General features: G+C 39.8%; 1 protein-coding gene across 1 annotated transcript in view; it reads right to left on the bottom strand.

The window, feature by feature from the left end:
- The window catches only part of LOC148358594 (alpha-2-macroglobulin-like protein 1), a 67,065-nt gene that overhangs the window by 25,584 nt on the left and 16,011 nt on the right, over positions 1-25,470 (bottom strand). Inside the window, exons 5-24 of the mRNA XM_088346330.1 lie at positions 23,925-23,945; positions 23,087-23,255; positions 22,916-23,000; positions 21,441-21,558; positions 20,763-20,877; positions 20,575-20,684; positions 19,673-19,828; positions 18,529-18,765; positions 17,291-17,354; positions 16,239-16,384; positions 15,927-16,076; positions 14,362-14,559; positions 11,900-11,981; positions 10,540-10,681; positions 10,222-10,447; positions 8,517-8,643; positions 6,056-6,177; positions 3,936-3,987; positions 3,053-3,136; positions 2,809-2,985 (exon numbers count right to left, since the gene is read on the bottom strand). Of these exons, the coding sequence (XP_088202456.1) occupies positions 2,809-2,985; positions 3,053-3,136; positions 3,936-3,987; positions 6,056-6,177; positions 8,517-8,643; positions 10,222-10,447; positions 10,540-10,681; positions 11,900-11,981; positions 14,362-14,559; positions 15,927-16,076; positions 16,239-16,384; positions 17,291-17,354; positions 18,529-18,765; positions 19,673-19,828; positions 20,575-20,684; positions 20,763-20,877; positions 21,441-21,558; positions 22,916-23,000; positions 23,087-23,255; positions 23,925-23,945 (2,581 nt within the window). The remainder of the gene's footprint in view (positions 1-2,808; positions 2,986-3,052; positions 3,137-3,935; positions 3,988-6,055; positions 6,178-8,516; positions 8,644-10,221; positions 10,448-10,539; positions 10,682-11,899; positions 11,982-14,361; positions 14,560-15,926; positions 16,077-16,238; positions 16,385-17,290; positions 17,355-18,528; positions 18,766-19,672; positions 19,829-20,574; positions 20,685-20,762; positions 20,878-21,440; positions 21,559-22,915; positions 23,001-23,086; positions 23,256-23,924; positions 23,946-25,470) is intronic.

A 25,470-nucleotide genomic window follows, 5' to 3' on the forward strand; every position in this document is an offset into this window, starting at 1 on the left:
ACAGATGGCATCACAATTGGAAAATGATACCCGTAATTAACGTATGATGCAGACTTGTAAAGGGTCCCATTGAAAGTAATCCAATCCAAGGAAAACAAAATGTATATTCCCAAAGTTAAGGGTGGGAAAAATCTATATCCACTATTGTCCGCTGCGACAACAGACAGATCTACCGGTAACTCAGCTTTACCCCAATTCCCATCAGCCCCCGTTTGCTCCGCCCCTTCCTTTTGATTTGTCCGTAGAACACATAACAGAATAAATCTCTAAAATAACAAACACTTTTGGTACTGTAACACGTTCAACAGAGGCTGCAGTTCAGACTTTGAGCCAGAGATGGCAGTCATGATGTAAAGTGGGGTTAAACTAGTTCCAGAAAAGTGTGTATTTCTAAACCAGATGGTTTCAAATATTGGTACCGCCCAAAGGGGCGTTTCTTTTTTTCTTTGTCTGTTCTACCTAAATAAAATGCAGTTTGGTGGGGGAAGGGCCCCCGGAGTTAGGAGTGCGGCCAAGGAAGCGGACGTAAGTTCCTCCTCTTCTGGCCCCTCCCCCCCTCTCCAACTGCAGTTATAAAGACTCAAAATGCCTGGTCTATTTTTTTAGCGTCAGCAACTTGTAAATAGCTCTCCCACAACATGTAACAGGTCGATTTAGGCCCAACACGTGAGCAAACAACTGACAATCCTTACAATAAACATTAAAAGGGACAGTGTGTATTATTCAACACCACCAAGTTGTAAAAAAAAAATTCAATTATTAAAAAAACAAAGAATCTTCCTGATTCAAAGTCTAAGCAAAAACACATGACCTATCGTATAAATGTGTCTTTTTTTTCAAATAGTAGGTCGAGAAACTAGCATTTATTTGACTTAACAGGAAAACATTAACTAAAGGGAGCTTTGAGTCTCCGTAATTGGTATTCTTCCTTGTGCTTTAAAGCACTCGTTTTCGGGTGCACTACACCATACAGCAACATCTAGTAGATAAATAATACACACTGTCCCTGTAATGAAGAGTGATGTAATAAGGTGTACAAAAATGTATTTAGGGAAATACACTGACTATAATGGGAGGGTACAGTTAGCGCTCTAGCAGCAAAGCGTGCGCCAAATGACTTATTAAAGCACCTTGTATTCCCAGGCGGTCTTCCATCCGAGTACTAACCAGGCCCGAACCTTCTTAGCTTCCCGATATTGGGTGTTCTCAGGGTGTTATATCCGTAAACATGTCAGGTGTAAAACGTGATAATTCAATTGTTGCTGCCAAATGTTATGCAAAAAACTGTGAAAATATATACATTGTGACTTTTTGGGTTGTTGTTGCTGCTAAATGTTATTACACTCCTTTTCATTGCACTGTTGTTACAAAGCTCTATTAGTTTTCCTTCATGAACATTGCACTGTCATTATAACGTAGTCCAGTTTCAAAGCAATAAGTTCTAAATATTTTTTCTGTATTTATCTTTTTTCTCTCTTTAAAGGTGTTATGTGTAGTTTGAGGTGTCTTCAAAAAGTGGAAAGTAGTTATTTTTCTCGATTAATTTTGTGATAACAGTGAGTAACTGAGTTCAAAGAGACTTTATATTTTTTTTCCTTCAGCTGGTACAAAATGCTGCAGCGAGGCTTTTAACTAAGACAAGAAAGTTTGATCAAATTACCCCGATTTTAGCTAACCTGCATTCGCTCCCTGTTAGCTTAGTATGTGATTTAAGGTTCTGTTGGTAGTATACAAATTCATGCATGGACTTGCTCCCTCGAATCTTTCAGATTTAATTTCCCCCTATGTTCAGATCCGTAGCCTTTGCTCTGAAAATGCTGGTCTACTAGTGATCCCAAGAGCCAAGAAGAGAGCCGCAGATTTGAAGCGTTCTCCATTCAGGCCCCAGTGCTGTGGAATACTCTTCTCACTGAGATTCGATCTGCAACCTCAGTGGAACTGTTTAAATCTAGGCTTAAAACAGACTTCTACTCTATAGCCTACGAATTACCTGTATTTCCTGTTGACAAGATCTGTGTATTATTTGTTATTGCAACATCCATTGCAGCCTGGTCATCCTGGAAGAAGAATTGACTCATGTGCGGTCCCTTCTCAAGGTTTCTTCATTTTCCTCATGTTTTTGAGTTTGTCCTTGCCCTCGTGTAGGTTTTAAATCAGGGGATAGTGTCATAATAGTCTGTAGTTTGCAATAATCTCTGGTCTGTGCAACCCTTTAATGATTAAGGGCTATACAAATAAACATGACTTGACATGACTTGACATATATTTTGTCCACCGTGCCAATCTGCTTTAATCTCCCTTTTATCATCTGTGTTTTTGCCATGGAGCGCATTACGCTGGAGGACGAGAGGCGAGGGTGACGGGGGAGGAGTGTGACCCCACGCTCATGCTCGCAGTTTCCTTTAACTCAAGGATGAAAATGGTGAAAGTAAGAAAAGTACTGTTTCAAATACAATTCAAATACCAACCCTAACACCAAAAAGGATGAAAAATGAAGTTTATTTGAGCGCATCTCAGAAAGTCACTGGACTTGCACAGGGGCATAGCAAAGGCTGCAATGATGAGTTCAGCCAGAAGTATATTTTGAAATTACGCACACCACCTTTAAAGTCTCTATTACACGTCTACCCTGGTGTGAAATGTCCAATCTCGTTGCATACAATGTTTCACAATGTTGATATCAATGACAATAAAGACAATTCAATATAATAAAGTTAAACAAGGCTGAAGTCAATATTTTTTCCTGGAACATCTTGATGCGTTTGAAACTTTGTGATTCTCTATTTGTACAAGAGAATGACAACTCACCGCTCTCGAGAAAGCGCGTCGCCTTATCCAGAATCTCATCGGTCAGCTGACCCGTGCTGTTCAGATAGTTGAGAATAAAGATGTTGGGAGCAAAGAGCAACATGTTTTGCTCGCCACAGCCGTACGGCATTGCCAGGAGTTGGTCCAAGTTCTTCATGGCTCGGCCCATGAGGTCACCTTCAGTGAATAAATTTATGTGAGGGAGGATTCTATGATAATTACACCGTCCCAGATGTGTTTTTACCAAGTACTGAGACAGTAGCTCTGGCAGATCCAGCCACAAACATCTCTGGCATCAGAAGAGAGATTTTCTTTTCCGCTGGTCCCTCTGGCAAAAGAAAGCAAAAGAGAGAGTGAAAGTCATTGTTTTAACTTTTCTCACAACCTGCCTCGGAGCGCTTTAGTTAGTCGAGTTAGTCTCATAGCACCTGAAGGATTCTAATTTCGGTGTGAGAACCTGCACCATTTAACAATTTGACTTTCGTATCGGTATTGAAAAAGAACGACTTTTTCTCTCTACGCCAGTTCATTTAACATCCGGGATGTGAGACAGGTGAAACAAAATCTTGATTTGAGCAGTTGTTCCATTGAAGTTTTTGTTCAGAATATTCAGAGCACAATATCGAACAAAGCTGCAAAACGCAGTCAAAATGGCTGACAATCATTACACCAGGAGGGTGGTATACAGGGCAGCAACCAATATCCATCCATCTGTTATCAGCATCGCTTATCCTCAATAGGGTCGCGGGGGTGCTGGAGCCCATCCCAGCTATCTTCGGGCAGTGGGCAGGGGACACCCTGGACTGGTTACCAACCAGTCGCAGGGCACACAGACAGACAACTCACTCGCTCATTCACACCTAGGGACAATTTGGACCAGCCAATTAACCTGACATGCATGATTTTGGAATGTTTGAGGAAACTAGAGTGCCCGGTGGAAACCCACGAAAACCCAGGGAGTACATGCAAACTCCACATGCTACAATAGCCAAAACTATGACAAATCTTTTATTTTTATTTTTTTGTATTTTCAGTGGCTAAAAGAAACAACCAAAAAAGACAGAGCTAGTTTTGGCAAAAACTTGGGCAAAAAGGGTGTCCAGGAATTTTTTTCCAACAATTCATACCTGCAGGACAGAGTAGTGCATTGTGACTGACTGACTGAGGCGTTCCTTCAGCCTGCAAGAAAAAAAGAACACAGAACTGAATGAAATACACGACAGTAGTACAAATCTTCCCTAATAGTGTGATAATGATACCTATAAACAATGAAATAAAATGAAATGATCTACATTTATATAGCGCTTTTCAAGTCAAGACTTCCCAAAGCGCTTTACAGTGTGCTTCACATTTCCCAATAGCCGCCGTGCAGCCATGTAAGGCACTAACCTGCTTATTGGGGGCATTAGGGGTTCAGTGTCTTACCCAAGGACACTTTGACATGTAACACGGAGGAGCCGGAATTCGAACTGCGATATCTTGATCCTAAGACGAGCGCTCTACCTCCTGAGCCAAGAGATGGTGGCTGGGTACTCAAAGGAGTCCTTTTTAATCTTGTTGGCTCTTCTGCGATATCAGAATCCAGCAATATCCTCCCGATTTGGCAGAGAGCAAGTGATGATTTTCTGGGCTGTGTGTAAAACTCTGTTTGGTTTTCCTGTCTGCTGCTGTACTCCCAGTTTATCACCCTGGGACGCCAGGATCTCTTTTTTCTAAGGATGGGGAGATTGATCCAAATACCAACATTATATTTACTAAGCCTTTACTTGGATTGGATAAATACTATTGTCCTGAGATCGATAATTTCCTACTCCACCTATTTCCTACAGCCATTTTCCCTCCCACCCACCATTTTGGGCCACGCGCTTTCTCACCAAGTACTTTAAGCCAGTGTCTAAATTCATCTCTACTGCTCACATGATCAAATTGCTCTGGGTGGCAGTCAGACGGTTTGGCATATTTAACGTTTGTTATGTGGATTTTCATAATACAGTGTCTCAACAGTGAGCACGGGTTATTTAATGAGCTTCCATGTAAAGGTCCTTAGGGATGTATGTTTAAAACGGGGTTTGTTGGTGTGACACCTTGACCGTAAACTGTAGCTCAAAATGTGCCTTACACTGTATATACTGGACAGTACGATTCTAAACTTCTGTGTTGCTTCCGCTTCTCTTGCAACTACAATAGAATCTCAAATTTGAATTGACATGGAGACAATTTGCACTGAATCCATTTTGTCTCTAATCCATGCATACTCATGAAAGGTGTCGCGACCAGCACAAAGGGTAGCCTACTAATTGCGTAAAGTTGTATTGAAAGAAAGAGGAAGAGCGACTTGCACAATCCGATGCTCGCTGGACGCAGAGGGCAAGTTGCTCTTGCAATCGGATTGCGACCCGAATACGGAAGGGGATCTTCCATAGCGGGCAATGGCGGTGTCAGGGACGGAAAAACAGATCCATAGCCGGGACAGGAGAGCAAAAACGTAGTCGGGGTCAGAAAAGGGTCGTAAGCCAGGACAAGAGAGCAGACATGGTCCGATCAAAATCGGTTGTAGCCGGAGACAAACGGGGAGATCAGGAGGTGGAAAAAGGGGTGCAATAACGGGACAGGCGGAAGTCAGGGTCAAATAGGCTTGCCTTGTATCAACAGAGGTTTGCAGATGGACTGACAACAGGAGAGTGACAGGACAGGGTTTAGATAGGGAGAGGGAGCCAATCAGATAGCCAGCAGTGGCTGGCGCCAAATGAGCGGGCACAGGTGATTCAAATCGGTAATCCTGACCAAGGAGCCATATACGGCTCATGAGCCATAGCTTCCTGACATCTGAACTACAGCAAAAGACAATGTCATGTATAATTAGTGTGTTTAAGTGGTCTGCTACTGTGGCAACACCACAAATTTACATAGAACCAAGAAAAATCTCACCCTATAGAGCAACAAGCTGCAACCAAAAAATGTAAACAATTGACTGTCCCTGAACAAAAACATGTTAATACATTGATACAATAGCAATCAAACCGATGAGATTTATTTTAATAATATTGTGCAACAATTTGTATTTTTATTTCTTTCGCCAATCCCTAGTTCTTTAAATTCTGCACTGTGCTATATAAACCCCACCCTCACCCCATCTGTCACATTAAAAATGCAACTTCACCCAATTATAGCTTGAAATTCCAACCACGTTTGCTTGTGATGTGTTCAAATTTTCATGTACGGTTTTCGGCATATGACAGGCACTGACCTCTACCAGCAGGCTACGGACCACGGTGTCAATCCGGCCCACGTCTGGGACAGAAGCCACCTCGTTGCCACACAGCAAGTTGGTCTTCAGGGCCTCGGCGCTCACCTTCAGATCGATTTTGCCTGTGCACAAACAAAACGCTCTCATTCGGCATGCGTCTTTAGTCCAGGCTTCCGCAAATTTACCGTGGACAGCTTTGCGGACTCATTTATTTTTAGGGTTTAGGAATTCACTTTCCCGGACAGATTCCAGCCTTATTCGCCATCATTAATCCCCATTTGTTTTCTTATAATACAAGTTCTCCCCGTAGCAAATGGTCTCCCACCCCCTCTCTGTCTTTCACGGCCCAAATTTGTTCTCGCTGAGGCCAAGTACAGATCAGCCCCTGAGGGAGAGGTTTCCAAGTGTTTCATCAGTGATGCTACCTGACTTGTTGCTACAAGTGATTGTCAGCAAGCTTTGGAGAAGAGATGGCGTATCACCACCACAGTCTGGTACTCGTCAATGCTTGATGTAAGTGATTAAAACTCCTTTGCTTTCATGCCAGATATTGTGCAAAATATATTCATGCCCAATGACGTGCAGTGAGGTTTTTGTCTGGTGAGGCGCGGTCCAATATATATACCGTATTTTCCGCACTATAAGGCGTACCTAAAAGCCTTTATTTTTTTCAAAAGCTGACCGTGTGCCTTATAATACAGTGCGCCTTATATATGGATCAATATTAAGTCGCAAAGTCTTGCAACTAAAGCAAGCAGCCGCCGACTAGATTTTCCCCCGAAGGCGAGGTCATCCGCGGTGTATGCTGGGATTTATATACCAGCGTTTCATTTCCCAACCAATGTGTCAATCATCATTTGAATCAGTCACTATTGGCTAAAGTTATTCGGAGGTAAAGGGGGCGTATCCTTTTTATCATTTACAGGCTCGCATAGGCTGAAGTTGCGAAACAAAGCCTGCAATTGGCCGAAAAAGATGAATGTGAATCACACGTTGGGTTGCACTACGGCATAGAGAAAACATTTTTTACTATTCTGTATTTGTAAATATTTTACTCTCCTGGATTTACTACACTCACGGTTGTAAGAAAACCATGGTTACGTATCATTATTGAACGTGATGGCTGCAAGAGAACTTAGATGAGCTATGCGGCTTTATATTTTGCTGGTATCTTGTTTTAGAACGATCTTGATGTTTCTGTGATTTGATTGTTTTGATTGTAGGTTGGCCCGTCTTATCCAACGTAGCCTGCAACTTAAAAACCAATCGATTTTCTGTCGTCTATAGCAATCCATGTTGGCATTAAAATTTACAGAAACCCTATTTTATGACGAATGTGTGACCCGATCCGATTCTCTCCTTATTGGTAAAAGATTCCTACCTCCCACTTATGTAGTGTTGGGTTGACGGTATTTATCACGATACTCAAATTGATAATCTGACTCCAAATTATTGAACATAAATTAAATGTTTCAATGTGATATTAACCTTTACTTCACCTTTCCTAACAATTACACGTGCTCGTTTTGTAAGAGACCAGGAAACCAGTAATAATAATAATAATAATAATTTCCTTGTATTGTCATTCTGTGTAACAATGTACACAGAACGAAATGTCGATTGCACCTGACCTGTTGTAGCGAGCCGATGCAGCCGCAGCCAACAGAGGGCGCCGCCGACCACTTTTTAAGTCTTAGGAATGACTCGGCCGGGGCGCGAACCACCGACCTCCCAGTCTCAAAGCGGGCGCCTTACCATCTAGGCTACTGAGCTGGTAGCCGAATCACCTGAGATTTTACTCCTAACAGCAAAAAACGAATACAGTATTGGGGGCTCGGGTGCCTCGGTGCTTCCCTGTGGCCTTCAGGGAGAGACACTTTTCCCCGATGAGCCCCGTAAAGTTAACTATACAAGATTCTATTTATTGGTCACATGACATCTGCAATCTCTTTCTTAACATGCTTATTCACTCGCTTCTCTCACGTTCTCAGATAACGCCATTTCTTGCGTACGTGACTGTCTGGGTGGAAACACCTCACCATTTGGATTCCCAGGAGCGGAAATACTTTGCTCACCTTTGTCCCCCTTCCCTTTGGTTCCTTTTATATCTCTCTGGCGATTAAGCCTACAAAACAACTTTAAAACAGCACTATTCTACTTATTCTCAGCCTTGAATTATTAAAAACAGTTAGCATAGCACTACATGTCTGCACAAAATAATATAATACTTCAGAAGTAAGCAACAAAAATGATAAAAATGTATACTGAATGCAATGTGTTGGCTAAATTTGTACTTAAAAGTTTTCAGACTAGTAAAAAGGAACGTTACACAAAACTGTACAAAAGCAAATGCTGAAATATGAATTACAGATTCTACACGCATTGCACCCAATAAAACATTTAGTGAGGTGGAATTGAGGGTGACGCTTAGAGAAAAATAATTTTATGCAGGTTTTCTTACCAAGGGCAGTTGGGGTGACAATCCAAGTGAAGGTTCTGCTCTCCTCGCTGCATATACACACACTGTATTGGCAGTCATCACAGTTTCTGTAGGTGTATGTGTCAGATTGTGCCAGATTAACTTTCACCTGCAAAAACACAGATTCGGTCAACCTGTATCACTTAAAAATAACTCAATTTCTTAAGAAAGATCTGATCGCTCGGAAGTGCCGGTGATAAATGTATTCTGTTTTTAATATTGTAAAATTAAGGAGATTGCATAGGATGGGTGTTATTACTCAATGTTTTGGTTATTTTGACCATTATGCACTGTTTACATCATTGTCACTATTTGCGGATAATGTTTTCTGATGATCACACCCTGCTTTTTGTAACCCAGAAAGTGTAAAAATAAAGGGGTTTAGTAAAGATTTGGAATTTAGCATTGTGGGGTTTTTTTGTACAGTCATGTCCTTTTCTCCTTGCAAGTTCAAAATGAATAGATGTCTTCTCTCTCATTTTGGTGTCTACTTAATTATAAATGTATCAGTCTAAGAAACATAATCAAATAAGAAATGTATTTACTTATTGTATATTGTTAAGAATTTCTCATTTATTCATTCATTCATCAACTAATTGATTCAGTTCTTTAATGATTTAATACTCAAGTGTTTTCACCCTCTAACTTTTGGTTGTACCGAGTACATTCGAAGCAGTGTCCGATACAACTTCCAATATGATATTGATATTGCAACCTGGAGTTTTTGTTATACTGATATAATGCAGTTCACTGTTAACATAAATTATACGTTCTGTTTTTGTAGTGTTCTTGTGATGGGTTTTCTAAGGGACACGAGTGCTACAAAGAACAAGGAAGAATACAAACTACAGAGACTCAAAGTGAACAAAACCCTCCATTTTACTTCAAATAAATGTATTCTGTTTTCAATATTGGACACTTGCAAAGGAGATTCATAGGTTGCCAGTTTGAGATTCATAGGTTGCCAGTTATTATTGTGCAGTGTTGTTTGTTGTTTTGACTATTACATCATTGTCACTATACGCCAAGGTCTATGTTGTTCTTTGATACCTGCACCTTTTAGGGCGGATCTGTTTTGGTAACCTAAGAGATTAAATAAAAAGAAAGGGCTGAAGGGAGGGCTGTTAGATAGGGTTTGACTTTCTTATCTGAAGGCTTCTCTTCCTGTCCACCTAGCATGTTCAAAATCCATTGATGTCTTCTCTCTTTCTAAATGTGTCAACTAAAGTTTAAACTCATCCATTTTTCTTCTTTTTTGCCTGGCCTTTTTGCGTTTTTTGGGTGCCCGTAGCTGCAGTGTGGCTATCAATGCAAAATAAATAGTATTTTTATGATCGTTGAGTATTCTTAAAAATGCACGTTTATTATGACAGTCTATCTATGTTTGCCTATTGTTAAAATCAAAACATTCATTTTAATTAAATTGGTTTTACCCATAGGAAGAGTTAAATAACACACACTGTCCCTTTAATCCAAAGCTTAAAAAAATACGCTTTTGGATGAAATTTGAAAAACTCCGAACTGTTTTTAGGGGTTGATCTCAAACAGATATTTGATATTTATATTGACTTGGAACCACCATAGCTACTACGGGCCAGTTCAGGAACGTTAGTTCTCTAAAAAATTCAAAACTATATGTGTTAAAGACGTAATTTACAATATTTCTTTCTTGACTCATCAAACATACCATGATGCACTTGGATAGATAGTTAAAGACGGTGGCTTTGAGGGTAAACACTTCTCCTCGGACGACGGAGTAGGGCAGTGTGAGACTGACAAAGAAGGGCTGGAAGGCCGTCAGAGCAGTTGTGGGCGCAACACCGAAGCCAACAGACGAGACGCAAAAAGCTGAAGCCGCCCACTTGGTGATGGTATCCGGCACCGTCGTCTCCACATTTGCTGTACCTGCGTCGCTACAACGCATGCAAAATAGGCCAAAAAACGCTCAAATATTATAATTTACCCATTTAGTCAACTTCTGGTTGTCTATAATTTAAACATTTACCCAACAGGAACTAGGTCCCAGATCCATGTTTCCGGAAAGAATTTCCTAACTGTCTCCTTCTTCTCCTCCTTCTTTTTCTCGACAGTACCAGCAACTCTCATCACATTGAAAGCCATGGAGACCGGAGAATCCACGACATCAGCTATATGAGGACAGGAGCATTTTATCAATAAGGATAATAACCGTAATGAGGTAAAAGATGACACGTACTGACAATAGATTTATCTGGCTCAAGAAAGCTCAATAGATGGGAAAAATGTGTTTTTTTCTTTGGAAATTATTTCTGAAGGTTTGAAATAGCATGGTAGAATGAAATGTTAAATCAATCAATTCACCAAGCCAGGGGTGTCCAAATGTTTGAGAAAGTGGGCCAGATTTGGTAAGCTGAAAATGTGTGGGGGCCGACTATTCAGCCATTCTTTGAACAGTCTTTAATAAATCAACCCTCCATGAAAGGTTTCGAGAGCTTGACGAACAGCGTCCTGACCTCGTAGCTTGCTTTTGTAGCATTTTCATTCGACTCGCAGGGTCTTGTGAAAACTACTACGGTCTGGCAGTGACTCTGGATATTATATTCTTTGAAAACAGCCTGAGTCTCTTGACAAATTAGGCAGATGCAGTCGTTTTGGATTTCAGTTAAAAAACAATTCATTTTCCGCTTGTCCTGGTAGCGGTGGCCCTCACATTCAACTTTCCTTTTTTTTTCATTTATGGTCGCCATGTCGGAAATGGGGTGGGCTAAAATTCTAACGCCAAGGACAAAGTGGCAAAAGGGCTACTGCCATCATTTGGTGGAATTGTGATTTATTTATTTTTTGTTCAAATTTATTTTATACTCAAGTCAACATTACTGGCAGGCCACATAGTATTTCATGACAGAAGCCTCGGGCCAGTGAAAACTAGATCACGGGCTGTAACTAGCCCCTGGGCTGGACTTTGTTGTCACTTGTCTCATTTCCCTGCAGTTTTCCCTCCTATTGCGACACTCCCTCGGTTCAATTTAAAAACTCCATGGCTCCGAGCTAATTTGTTGTCTTTCTTGTCATGTCACAAGCACTCTTCTCTTAGCTAATTATTATTCCAGTGTACCTAATCCTTGCCTACCCTTCCAGATTACAAGTGCCTTCTGATGAACTCTGGGACTGTTGCCTTTGCTGTTTGGTTTTACTGGATCACAGAACGATCGTCACGATTATTGCAACTGGTGTACGAGATACAGTTGCTTCGCTTCCTGACTCTCCATGTAACGAACACTGCCCAATAAAGGTACTTATCTGTATTTCCGCATCGTTCTTCCCCAACACCCTTATTGCGTCCTTGACAGACAAAATATCTCGTGCTGTGAAGTATAAATACTTACCATCATAGTAATACATTTGAGGGAGCAGGCAGTTTTGGGGTTTCTTCACATCGGAATTTGTCACAAGCTTGACTCCGATTTCCTAAAATAGAATGATGATAAATCGTATATCTCAGCTTGAAACAGGAACTAAACATTCAAAAAGTTATAATTTAACTGTAAACATGTATTCGATTCGCTTGTATATCGATTGTAAGTGTTTCAGACCAGGGTGGACATTGTCTGCAAAGGTTGTCAAGGGACTTCTTATCAAGGTTTGAATTTTGAATATGTGCTACCATGGTCAGTCAGTGTCTTTGAGTTTATTTTTTTGTTTTTTTTAATAGATCATGAATCACTAATTGCATTTTTAATGCAAAGTTTGTCTGCCTGGGTGGCAGATAACTTAAACCATAAATAAAGTGGGGTGTATTTTAGCACTTTTTGATTGAAATTAATAGCGGTTGGGTTTATATTGTGAATAAAGATTGAAAAAAATCAGCATGTTATCCCGTAAAGCGGAATCCCCCATCAAATTGCACTTTTTATATATAAACCTTGAGTTTTAGAAGGAAAAACGTGAAGATGCAGCGAAACTGTGGTAAATGTATTTCCGGACATTAACTTGACGCCTTCCTGGGTGGAAAGTTGTTGCAAGCATCGAAGAGTTTCTATGTAAACAGCAGATTATGTGTAAGAGTAGGGAGTGAGACAAGTGAGTGGTTCCCTGGGTTGACTGGTGTGAGACAGGGGTGAGTAATGTCGCCATGGCTGTTTAATGTGTACATGGATGTTGTGGTGAGAGAAGTGAATGCATGAGTTTTTGGCAGAGGTGTAGAGATGATGAATAACTGTGGAACGGTGTGGCAGGTAAGTCAGTTGTTTGCAGATATCACAGTGCTTGTGGCTGATTCCGAGGAAACATTGAGAGGGTTGGTAATGGAGTTTGGAAGAGTTTGTGATAGGCGTAAATTATGTGTGAATGTTGGGAAGAGTCAGGTGATGAAGTGTTCACGTGATGGAGTGGGCATGGCGTTGGAAATAAGGTTGCATGGACAGGTGCTGGAAGAAGTTGAAAGGTTTAGGTACTTGGGTTGTAATGTGGCTGCAGTTAGTGGAGTGTGAGGTATTGCACAGAGTAAATCAAGGAATCGAGGTTTTGGGTGCTCTGAGGAGAGTGATGAGCAACAAGAGTATGAGTATGGATGTTAAGAGGGGACTGCATGAGAGTGTGATTGTGCCGACTGTGTTGTATGGTGCAGAGACTTTGAGCCTGAACGCAGATTTAAGAAGGAAATTAAATGTTTTTGAGATGAAGTGGTTGAGGAGTATGTTATACGTGACAAGATTGGATAGATTTGAGGAATGAAATTGTGAGAGACAGAACTGGAGTAGTCGTGGAACTGAGCAAGCGTGTGGATAAGAGAGTACTCGGTTGGTTTGGACACATGAAGAGGATGGATGAGTCACGAATGTTGAAGAGAATCCTCAGAGCAGAAGTAAATGGAAAGAGACCAAATGGAAGGTTGCGATTGATGTGGATGGATGGTGTCATTAGTGCACTGCAGGAAAGAGGTCTAAATAAAGTGGAAGCTAGAGCTTTTGTTGGTGATAGGCATGAGTGGAGAGGTGTTGTGAAAAGATAGTGGGATGTTTGGACGCGTTCTAGGGGATGGGCGGGGCACCGGTATGATGCGGCAGGGGTAAACCAGTGAAAGCTGTCAGGCCCTGCTGTTGAACAGAAGAGTGTGCTGTGTCACCCTGACCCGAATGACATGGCCGCTTTCCTGTGTCCCGTTTCATCTGGAGGGACGAAAGCATGACCAACTTGGGTGCCGATTTGCTTAACTTGTTTGGGTGTTTGGGCATTTGAGTTGGCCATGGTAAAAAAAAAAAAAACTTGTGTGTGTTTTTTATCTTCTTTGTTTTTCTATGTGTTTATCTTGTTGTTGGTCACCCCTCTTGAGGGATATGACCTGGGTAGATAGATAGATAGATACATAGAACTTGACGCCTTTATTAGTTTAATCCCATAGTAAACGATACATTTGAATATATGGTAATTCATCGATTCTGCATATTATAACATACAGCCTGTATATTTTTGTGCAGTCTGCTGAGGAAGTTTTTGCCAAAAATCTAGCATATTTGACTGAAAAATCGACATGTATTTTGAGGTTAATTTGAGGTCTTAAATGCCTTCTAGAGGTCATTGATATTTTTTTCAACCTGTCCAACTTTTTGAGTTTTGGGCATAGCAAAAGTGCTGTATTTTATCAATCACTTATTTTATCTTAGTATTTTTTGTCAATGTACAACATACAATAATCTTGCAGGAAATAAAGTTATCTAATTACCAATAATGTGAATGGATTAGTGATTTTTCTTTTCTTTTTTCTGGTTAATTCGAATTTCCTGATCAGCCCCCAAATTCCTGATCCTTTAAATTCTCGTCTATGTAGTAGTGAAGTTGAAAGCCTTACTTTAAAGATGCTGAAAACATCATTTTTATGATTAATTGGTCCATAATAAAACGAGCGCTTGCTCCGCTGGTCCACTACATCCACCAGAATGTCAGGTTCAGGCTTTGGCATTGGTTCAGGAAAGCAAGGATAAGGCTCATAGTCTTCGGTCTCAGAGGAATATCCTGACATCTTTTGTAGAGGCAATTGATTATACACCTGCAAAAAAAAAAGGCAAACAAATATAAATCTTTTTTACAGAAATGTATCAAGTGGTAATTCACATTTACAAAATCAAAAAAAAAACGTTTGGTCACAATAAATTCACATAAAAGTGATCCATTTTTAAGACAAACGGACATTTCTTACAAAGAACACATTACCTGTAAGGCAATGCGTGGACATAATACAAGTTATTTTTTCTTTTACAAAACAGTTTATTGTTAAATAAAAACTACAAGAACAATAAACGTATAAAATACCGTATTTATTTGTGTATAACTGTCATGATTACTCATTGCACTCACATGTGCCCACTCTTTTGGCGCCAGCTGCTGCTGGTTACCTGATTGGTTCCCTCTCCTATTTAAGCTCATTGCTCTCACTCGTCAGCGAACCTCTGCTTACGCAGAATGCCTTTTAATATATCTTCTATATCCCTGGGGCTTTAGTGTTTGTCTCTCACCGCCGTTATCCGGGTTCATTTTCCGTTACCTCCAGTGTTTTGCTTTTTTGGTCAGCGATAATTTTAGGCTGATTAATCATTGCACGAATACGGTAATCTACTGTCACGGTTGCCGTGGCGCCCAATTGGCCCCGGCCAGCTGCACCTTGTTGACAGATTGGCTCCCTGTCAGTATTTAATCTCTGTCCTGTCAGTCCCCTTTTGTCGGTCCGCCTGCGAATCTCTGGTTTTACACGGCAAGCCCTTTTTCGCCTGTCCTGTTTTTTGCTCCTATTTGTCTCCAGCTACGATCTGTTTTGATCTCGACCACGTCTGCTCTCTTGTCCCGAATTACGACCTGTTTTGATCTCGACCACATCTGTTCTCCCGTCCCGAATAACGATTCGTTTTTTATCTCGACCACGTCTACTCTCATCACCTGGCTTTCGACTTGTTTCCAGTCCCGACCACGTTTTTGATCTTCTATTCCAGATACCGACCCTTTTTTTTCCGTTCTCGAAACCGCCATCGCTCGCCACAGAAGTCCCACTTCCGCATTCAGAGCGACCTGCTTCCCGCGTCCACCAATCCCCGTATCGTGGGCGCAACTCCCTTCCTTTCTTCTAATAAAACTTGTAAGAAACGTTACACGAGTGGTTCCTGTTTCTGTTCTGGTCCTGACATATACTCTGAAAACTTGACGCACACCCAAACTTTAAGCAAATGCATGTCACAGATTAGTAAATACAGTACTTTGAGGAGCCCGCTAGCTTAGTTTACATCAGATCGTGGTGTTTACAACACACACCCACAAAGATATCTTTCTATAATTTAGCATACCGAGCTAACTCTTTAATTTCAAAAAGTTGTATGAAAACAGTCCAAATTAAAACATAAAAGGAAAATGTTTAACATATCTCACATAGCCAACAGTGAGATCCTTCTCTGACTGCAGCAATAAGACGCTTTGGTCAATGGCTCGGACGGAGCACAAAGATCCGGGTTGAGCCTGCAATCTCAATGTGGTTTTCTCAGCTGGAAGCTGCTGAAGGGACGGGAACTTCAGAGAAACCTGCACCGCGAAACAACAATTGATCAACAGATGTAAAATTCCTTTTAAATTCAGAATTATAGTTAGCTTCAGAATCAGAATAGTGTTTATTGTCAATGATACCCACGTAATCCTTAAATCTCTCATATAAAGTACATCATTTTTGTAATCAGCAGGTATGACCTTGTTCTTGAGGCATAGCTGGATTGGGAAGTCCTGGCTGTCTGCCACGGCCTCGCCACCAGGCAGCACGGTGTAGACTACCACTTGAGCGTAGGGTGCCAGGTCCATCACTTGACGCAGAGGTATGCTCAACTCTCCTTTGTTCTCTGACCAATGTGACACGTTGCGGGATAGAATAACAATATTTTAGCGTGAAGGACAAACCGACATAATAAACTAAGATGAGGGAAACGTATTACTCCAATTAACAGACTCACGAAGCAATTTTTTTTCCTATTTTTGACGAAAATACACATACATACAGTATAAATCAGGGTCAACAACCGTTTTGAAGCTGATTGGCACGATGGGCCACCATTTTAATGTAGATTTATAAAATAACCTATGTTATTACTATGTTGCTACTATGTTATTACTAGGTTGTATTTTTTTAAAATTAGGTCAACCCCTAATACTTAATGTCAGCTACAAATCAAATTTACTAAAAAAAATCGCAATGACCCATCACTGGTGAGCTATTTTAGAATCAGTCTGCAGGCTACTTAGGTGTTCTTAGGGGGCTACTTGATGCCCCGCAGGGCACCAAATAAGAGACCCCCTGACAAAAATTACTAGAAAATACTTATATAATAATGGAAATGTAATGGAAAACAAAGAAAATAAATACGCTACAGAATTAAGATTATTCTGGGGTATTTTAGGGCATATTTAATATAGAAAAAAATTAATATGGAAGACAACCTAAAATAATGTACTGTGTTTTTCAGACTATTGAGTGTACCTGATTATAAGGCATGCCTTGTAAATGTTCCTCTGTGAGCTATTTGTTTCATATTCGAAGTGCACCAGACTACATAGTGAATGCAATTAAAACTACAGTTAGTGGGGAGGTGACATTAAAAAACATAGTAATTGTGCATTTGAGACTTTATTTACTGAATTTCGATTCTATAGAGGGGGAGCACTTAAGAATTTCTGGTAATTTTTTGTTGTTTATGTGCACCTTACAGTGGTGAAAATAGAGTCATTGAATTCAAATGGAATTCTATTACCTGCACCATACTTAACATCTAGTGGGAGACGGCCATGTTGCATTATTGCGCCTTTGGAAATCACCTGAAAAGTACAAGTAGAATCAGTCTTAGGTATTAAAGCAGAAGTCAACCTAAACGGATTTTCCAACAATATTGCATTATATGGACCCCCACTTGTCTAAACACATACGTATGTTTGGTGTTTGTAGAATATGATTTATGAAACAACATCCGCCTGTTTTTATCCCTCCTTAGGGGCAACAATTTTGAGAGTTGCTGTCATCACAAATGCTCATGCTTCAGGATAAGATTAAATTGATTGAGCAAAATGTCATGATTACTGATGTGACTCAGCTGTCCCCGCTCATTTGGCACCACCCGCCGTGGGTTCTGATTGGCTCCCTGTCACTATTTTGAACTCAGTCCTGTCAATCCCCTGTTGTCAGTCTGTCTGCGAACCTCTGTTTTTACACGGCAAGCCATTTTTCGATCATGACTCCTGCCAGTCCCGTTTTTGCTCCAGTTGGTCTCCGGCTACGACCCATTTTGATTCCGACCAGGTGTGCTTTCCCGTCCCGACTTACGACCCGTTTTTGATCCTGACCACGTCTGCTCTCCCGTTCTGGCTTATGACCCGTTTCCGACCCTCACTACGTCTTGCTCTCCCAGTCCAGGCTACAGACCATTTTTCCGCCCCCGACACCGCAATCGCTCACTACGGAAGATTCACTTCTGTGTTCGGATTACAATCCCATATGTGCAACACAGTATTTTATTGTATACTAACTTTATTGTATAATAACTGCCCAGCAAACACCGGATCGTGGGGGCAGCCCTTCCTCTCTCTTTCAATAAAACTTGAGGTATACGTCACACAAGCGGGTCCTGTTTCCGTTCTGGCCCTGACAGTTTGCGAGTGATAGCAGCTTATAGCAGTGCGTACTGCTGAGTATTTTTGACTTTGTGTCCTGAAAGCACATTTGTAACTTGAGACAAGGTTTTCCCATTCTGGTATTTTGTAACCTGAAACTTTTGTATATAGGGACATTTGTCCAATTCCTGAGACAGACTCTCAAAAGTCACGGCCCCCTACCTGGTCCTTCGTTTTTTTATTTTTATAAGCTAGCTTGGCTAGCTGTAATTACAATTTGTTCAGAATCATGGAGAGACAGACAACTAATTACTGAAGAAATCCTTGGTTGTCATATACTCAACTTCAAAGATACATGCATCTACAACAACAGAACAGGACTCACCAAGTAGAAAAAGTCTAAGGTCTCCTGTCCTTTCTTGAGTTCCTGTCCCTGGATGATGTACTGTGCTTGTACTGTGGCATCTTTTTCACAAGAGATCTTTCCGCTGACCTGCATTAGCTTCAGAAAACTACTACTCTTGGAGTAAAAAGCAGAAACGTCATGATAGGCCGTCCTGTACTCTGGTTTCCTCGTATCTGGAACATACGCCTCCTCCTCTTCCACGAGTTTGGACCTGGCCTGTTAAGAAAAAAATGTTGATTCTCCATTTGTGAATTTGAATTTCCTTTGAGTTGGGTCTGACAATGTGTGTATTTTCGAATAATACAAGGCAGGGTAAGATTTTACGTAGATTGTGATCTACATGTTGATCTCAGAAGTTGTACTTGTTTTTGGTGCTTTGTATTTGTTGGGACATACTGCCATCTAGCAGTACAGCATTATAATGAATCTTTCGATTATCGCAAAGTTATGTTCTAAAAAGAACCCGTGACAGGCGAAACCAGTAAAGTACAAAACTTACATTTTTTATCGTTATTATACAATAAAAATTGTATTACGCATATGAAAAATTAACCCGTTTTACAAGCCCAATCACTCGTTTAACAGATAAAAATGTTGTTTATTTCAAATACAACTCTCTTAGGGACTGTTGAGCCAATCACGACGCCAAAAACAATACATGTTAAAAATCTGTGCAGCAGCGAGACTGTGAAAGGTTAAATGCATTATAGGAAGGGACCGCTGATATTTTCTTTGCAAGAGCATCTCCTGCTCCTCTTGTCCGCCAACCATTGGATCGTGGAAGCAAGCCATGCTCTCCCTCTTTGTTAATAAAGACTGAGAAAACGAGCGCTATTGGGTCCTGTGTCCGTTTCTGGTCCGTGACAGTATTGTACGAATGTAGTTTTCAACATCCAGAGAAGGAAATCAAGGCTCCAATTAGACATTCACTGGAATTACGGTCCTTCTTTGATGGTTTAGCTCTGTGTCATTTCGATGACACTACACTGACTGTGCACCAAAAATGAACATCACCAATTGTCACTTCCCCTGATCCAAGCAAATATTTAGCCTCTGACTTTGTTCAATTACAAAAAAAAAAAGGTTAGGACAGCAGTAACTCAACAACTCATTTGTCACAAACCTTAATATTCACATGGTCTTTCCAGTTGTCGGTGTTCAGTGAGAATGAAGCCACGCCTTTTGCGTTTGTTGTGAGCGTTATGTTGACCAAATCCGGGGCGAATAAGTACACAGGCTCATTTGCCACCGGCTTTTTGTCTGGACCAGTCATTTTCACCTGAATGAATGAATGAAAACTTTATTCGAACATCAAAATAAAAACAGAACAAAAACAAATAATTTAACAGCAAAATAACGTTACATAATATGTTCGAAAAGGGGTAGTAAGAAGCAAAATGCTTATATTACCTACCCTTTCATCTTCCCCACCAAATATACTAATGATATCACAACAATTGTAATGATATTAATAATAACAGTTTTGATATAAGAATAGCAACAATAACACAAAGTTAACTTGACGCACTATTCCCAATCTCCCACACCACTCATACCCCACCCTCCTCATCTCTGTATTCCGCCAGGAATGTTCCTTTGTATCTGAACCTGAACAAGTGAATAGTTGGACACCGTTTGATCTCGTCTTGTGATCTGTTCCAAAGCTTGACTCCACACATAGACACACACATACTTTTCCTGGTGGTTCTCACCTTTGGGATTATGAATTCACTACTGCCCCTTAAATTATAATTTCCCTCTTTCCGAATGAATAATTTACGGATGTTTTCCGGCACTATGTTTTTGTTGACCTCTAATAGTAGTTGTGCAGTAAAAAAAAATTATTAAATCGTCTAATTTTAATAATTTGGACTGCAGGAATAAAATATTAGTATGATCTCCATATCCTACCTGTATGGAGAAGAAAAAAATGTAGAGATTTGAAATTTTATGGAGTGCATAGAAGAATATCTCCTTAAACTAGTGGTGGTTGAAATAGCCAAAATAATGAATATCAATTCCTACCTTTCCCTCAAATGGGATACCCGGCTTGTACGATTCGGTGACATCTTCGAAAGTGACGGTTCTGATACGGGCACTGAATCCTGCCTGCCCTTTACCTTTAAGGATAACACCTAAACAAGAAATATGATAACAACAAGACATCAAGATGCACAAGTAATAAAAATCATTATATACTGTAAGACAGTTACCTGTTCCATGCTCCTCAAGCTCAGCATCCACCACAAAAGTATCTTCAAATGAATTCTTGTTGAGGGCAAAATCTGCCAAGTCCACCATTTGTGTAGCACAACCGTTGTCCTCGGTCTGTAAAAGTGTCACTTTTTTACTATTATATTTTTATTAGTAGTAGGACCATACGTGAGACACAAGTCATTTGCAGCAATTTTAGCTGAAACCTCAAATTGTACTGATAAGTTTATGGTTTAGTGAACTAAAATTAAGGGTAAGGGGCATCAATGGATTTTAAACATGCAAGGAAAACAGGGAGGGATTCCAACCTGTGCTATAGGCCCTCCTATGAGTTATTTCTTTTTATTAAATCTCCTAGGTTACGGATACAGATCCGCCCTAAAGGGTGTGGATATCAAAGAACAGCATCATAATTGGCCAATAGTGACATTGATGTCAGTCAGGGGTCTAAAACGCGTGGCTCGGGGACCATTTTCATCCCTCATAATGATAGTTTAAGGCTAGTCTGTATTACGAATAATCTGTGGTCTGTGCAGCCCTTTGAGACTTCTTGTGATTAAAGGCGCCACAAATACTATTACTATTACTATTACTATTACTATTACTATTACTATTACTATTACTATTACTATTACTATTACTATTTGCATTAAGGAACAAACTTACTCAGTACTTACTGTCAGTTTCAACGTCTTGCAGATGTTTTTCTCCGTTGTTGAAAGCCAGTAAAAGCGAACGGCATTCCGACAAAATACGGCTTTGACCGAGCCGACAACTGGTTTTCCGTACGTGTACCTGCGGGCCGAAGCAAAAGTTAATTCTTCAAAGGGACAGTGTGTATTATTTAACTGTTAGATGTTGCTGAATGGAGTAGTACAGGGATATCAAACTAAGTTTTCAGACTTTCTGTTCCAAAGGGGGTAAAAGAATGTCAGCTCCAAACTTTTAGCTATTTTCTTCAGTATTAAGCTTTATCATTAAGCCTACACTATCAACCTAACATATATATTATAATTACGGATGGCAACACAACACATTTATTCATAAACAATGAGAATAAAGATGTTCATGATTGACAGTTGAGTGAATGTAGTTTTACAAATGAACCAACTCACCACACTATAAAAACTCAACATAGCCCTCTAGCAGCCAGAAAGAACATTTGATTTGCATCTAATCAAAAATTATTTCGAGAATTGGTTGTTTTTAGACATAAGTTTGAAATGCCTCATAAAGTGCAACCAAAAATGAATGCTATAAAGCAAAAGAAAAAGAATACAAAGTATGGAGACTCAAGGTGACCCAAATTATTTTAAACTATAATAATATTAATTGTCAAAAATATAATAAAAGTTTTGTTTCTCTCGTAATAGCTTGTGTTTATATTCAATAATCTATTGTATAAGGGAATTTGTAGGTTATGTTATTCATTTAATACTGGATAGGTGATATTTCACATTACATTTTAATTTATTTTGTTAAAAAAATGAAGAAATTTCAGAATAATTTTACATTGGGCCTTTTAAATAGTGAATCTCTTTCTTTATCATTCTCCCCTCCCTTTTTCTAATTCATCACTCTATCCCTTATCTATTGTTCTCTCTCACACTCTATCGCTCTTTACTGTTCTCTCTCACTTTCTGTTTTTTTAATCTCTCTGTTTTTCCATCCTTCCCTCTCTTTCTCTGTCCCTTTCTAGCTCCATCCCTCCCTCTCTTTCTCCATCCATCCCTCTATTTCTATGTCTCCCTCTCTTTCTATGCCCCACGCCCTCTCTCTCTTTCTATGTCTCTCTCTGTGTTTTTATATCTTCCTTAAATACCCCTGTCTCTATCTCTGTCCCTCTCTCTATCTCTCTCTATCTCTCTTTTTCTCTCCCCTTAGCTCCGTCTAGCTGTCTTACTTCTTCTTGCTCTCTCGTTTCATCTCTCATCCTCTCTCCCTTTTTAGCATTTTCCCTTCCCTCTCTTATTTAGCACTTTATTCCTCATCTCTTGTTCTTTCTCACACTCTATCTCTTGCTTTACTGCTCCATCTCTCGCTTTACTGATCTATCTATCTATCTATCTATCTATCTATCTATCTATCTATCTATCTATCTATCTCCCCATCCACCTATCTGATAATGTATAAAATTGAGATAAACACTTACTTCCCACAAATCTTCAGGGTAGCCTGCTGGTCCAGGATTGATATAATACTTGGTAGTTGAACAGTCACCTCAAACTTGGGCAAAACTGAATGAATGAGTACATTTAGAAGAATAATCAACAATTACAAAAAAATACAGTAAATCATGCATCCAATTTAACTTATAACAGACCATATTCTCTGATGTCGAAGGTGTGAGAAATTATCTCCCCTTTGTCAGTGGTTGCAGTAATGATGTAAGTTCCTTGTGTAGCTTCTGGAATCATGGGATGCGAAAGATCCAGAATTCCAGCAGTGACAAATTTATCCAACCACTGAGCAATTCGATTGGAATTGGGATCCTAAATGAAGACAGATACAAGACAAAAGTCAGATTGTATGACCCTGTAAAACGTAAAATGATGTATTTACATGTGAACATCACTTATGAACCTGAGTATTCGTTTCCTAGTTTCTGTGGCACACGATCAATGACATTTACAGTTAAATGTCAATTTAAAGCACCACCATCTGTTGTTTTTAATCAAAATATCAGACAGTCTTTACAATTTATAAATGCAGAAAAATTCCCCAGAGATAATTCAATTATATTACAAGCACAACCATCTGATTATCCATCCATCCATTATCTGCACCGCTTATGCTAGAGTAGGGTCGTGGGGGTGCTGGAGTCCATCCCAGCTATTTTCGGGCAGTGAGCAGGGGACACCCTGAACTGGTTGCCAGCCAGTCGCAGGGCACACAGAGGCAGACAACTCACTCGCTCATTCACACCTAGGGACTTGAACCGGCCAATTAACCTGACATGCATGTTTTTGGAAACTGGGAGGAAACCGGAGTGCCCAGAGGCAACCCACGCAAGCACGGGGAGGACATGCAAACTCTACACGGGGAGGCTGTGGTTGCTGGATTTGATCCCATGACCTCAGAACTGTGCAGCAGATGCACTAACCACTCAACCGCCGTGCCGCACCAGCTGATTATAATACACAAAAAATTAAAATTCTTACCTGAAGCTCCACCACTTTGTACTGAAAAAAAAGAAACAAGGCAAACTCATCAGTTGTTGTTCAAAAGATTGTGACAAAAATGCAGTAACATTCAAGTCATCTTATTGGACATTTTACTAATTGCAAGGATATAATAAACACTTAAAATAGTAATAATAGTAAAATGGAAACGATCTTGAGACAAAAACATTGTTTTTGGTATTGACAGCAAAGGTAGTCTGCATCCTATAGTGTTAGAGGACAAATTTTGTCCAACAAAATCCTAAAATATAAAATGCAGATGATAGTTGAACTGGAAATTAACTGATTTTGGAGACAAGATGAATATGGTACAACAAATACTCTAAATCACATGTGTCAAACTCATGGCCTCATTTAATGTGGCCTGCAATACAATGTTTATAGAAGCTCAAGAGAAAAATGAGCGGCAAACAATGACTTTTAAATATGTCTCCAAAGGTAAGCGCCACTCCCAACGCTGTATTTGCTAACAAGCATTAATCAACCAGAGAACATTGCGGAAACCCATCCTGGTGTTATTTTACTTAGAATAAAAGTTATGTGCTGTTCAAGGCAATACAAAATTTACAAAATTGAAAAACAATAGCAGCTGAGTGTATTTGCACGAGTATAAAGAAGCTTTAGTTCATTTCTACAATAATTATTAAATATAACACTGAAGTTCCCATAGATATTGTCATAAAAAAATAAAAAGTAGAAAGACTTTTAATTCATGATATCAATCATTTATATGAGTGTTTGTGTGCTATTTTGTCACTTTCCAGCCTGCATGTGTTTCTAAAAGTCAAACAAAAAGTGGTGGATATTAATTTAATTGTCATTTTGCTTTTATCAAGATTGTATCAGTACCCATGATTGCTCTATAATGCGTTAGATTCTATATCAGTTATAGTATCAGACCTATCTGGTTTCAAGTGTTTTCACTCCGTCGAGCTGCATTATGGCTGTCATGAATCATCACACACACATGGCTCCCTTACATTCGAGACATGCAGTCAGGGGAGGCAGGCTTATAATAATCCATATATTTAGTTAATTGAATTGTCTCTATGTTCCCGTTCATTTAGCTGTTACACAGTGTCTACATTGTTCCAAGTGGTATTCTGATTTACTGTTGAGAGGGAGGCCTTAGGTTTGAGCAAACCAAATGCAGGATTTAGTCTGCACAAAAGACTGGTGTGAGGCTCAGATTTAGGGAATTCTGCACCGACTTGTGTTTCCTTTTTGTCATAGCCTACCATTTACTGCCACTTTGGTATATAAATGATTATTAGCCATTTTGACTTTATTACAACAATGGTCTGTACTCACATGCCCAGAATATCATTAGTTTTATTTGTTTTTATCGTAGAAAAAGAACGTAATGGAACTGCTTAACTCCAGGGATTTTTGCTTGGATTTTAATGTAGACAAAGAAAAAGTATGTCAATTAGTATATTTTGATTGTGTAGGGATTTTTCTAGCTTTTTTTTGAAAATCATTAGGTTTGAAATAATTTATTCCTTACTGCAATCAGTCAAAAAAA

This window comes from Urocampus carinirostris, chromosome 10, assembly GCF_059441175.1.
Source record: "Urocampus carinirostris isolate Australia breed hairy pipefish chromosome 10, RoL_Ucar_1.0, whole genome shotgun sequence".
Lineage (NCBI taxonomy): Eukaryota > Metazoa > Chordata > Actinopteri > Syngnathiformes > Syngnathidae > Urocampus > Urocampus carinirostris.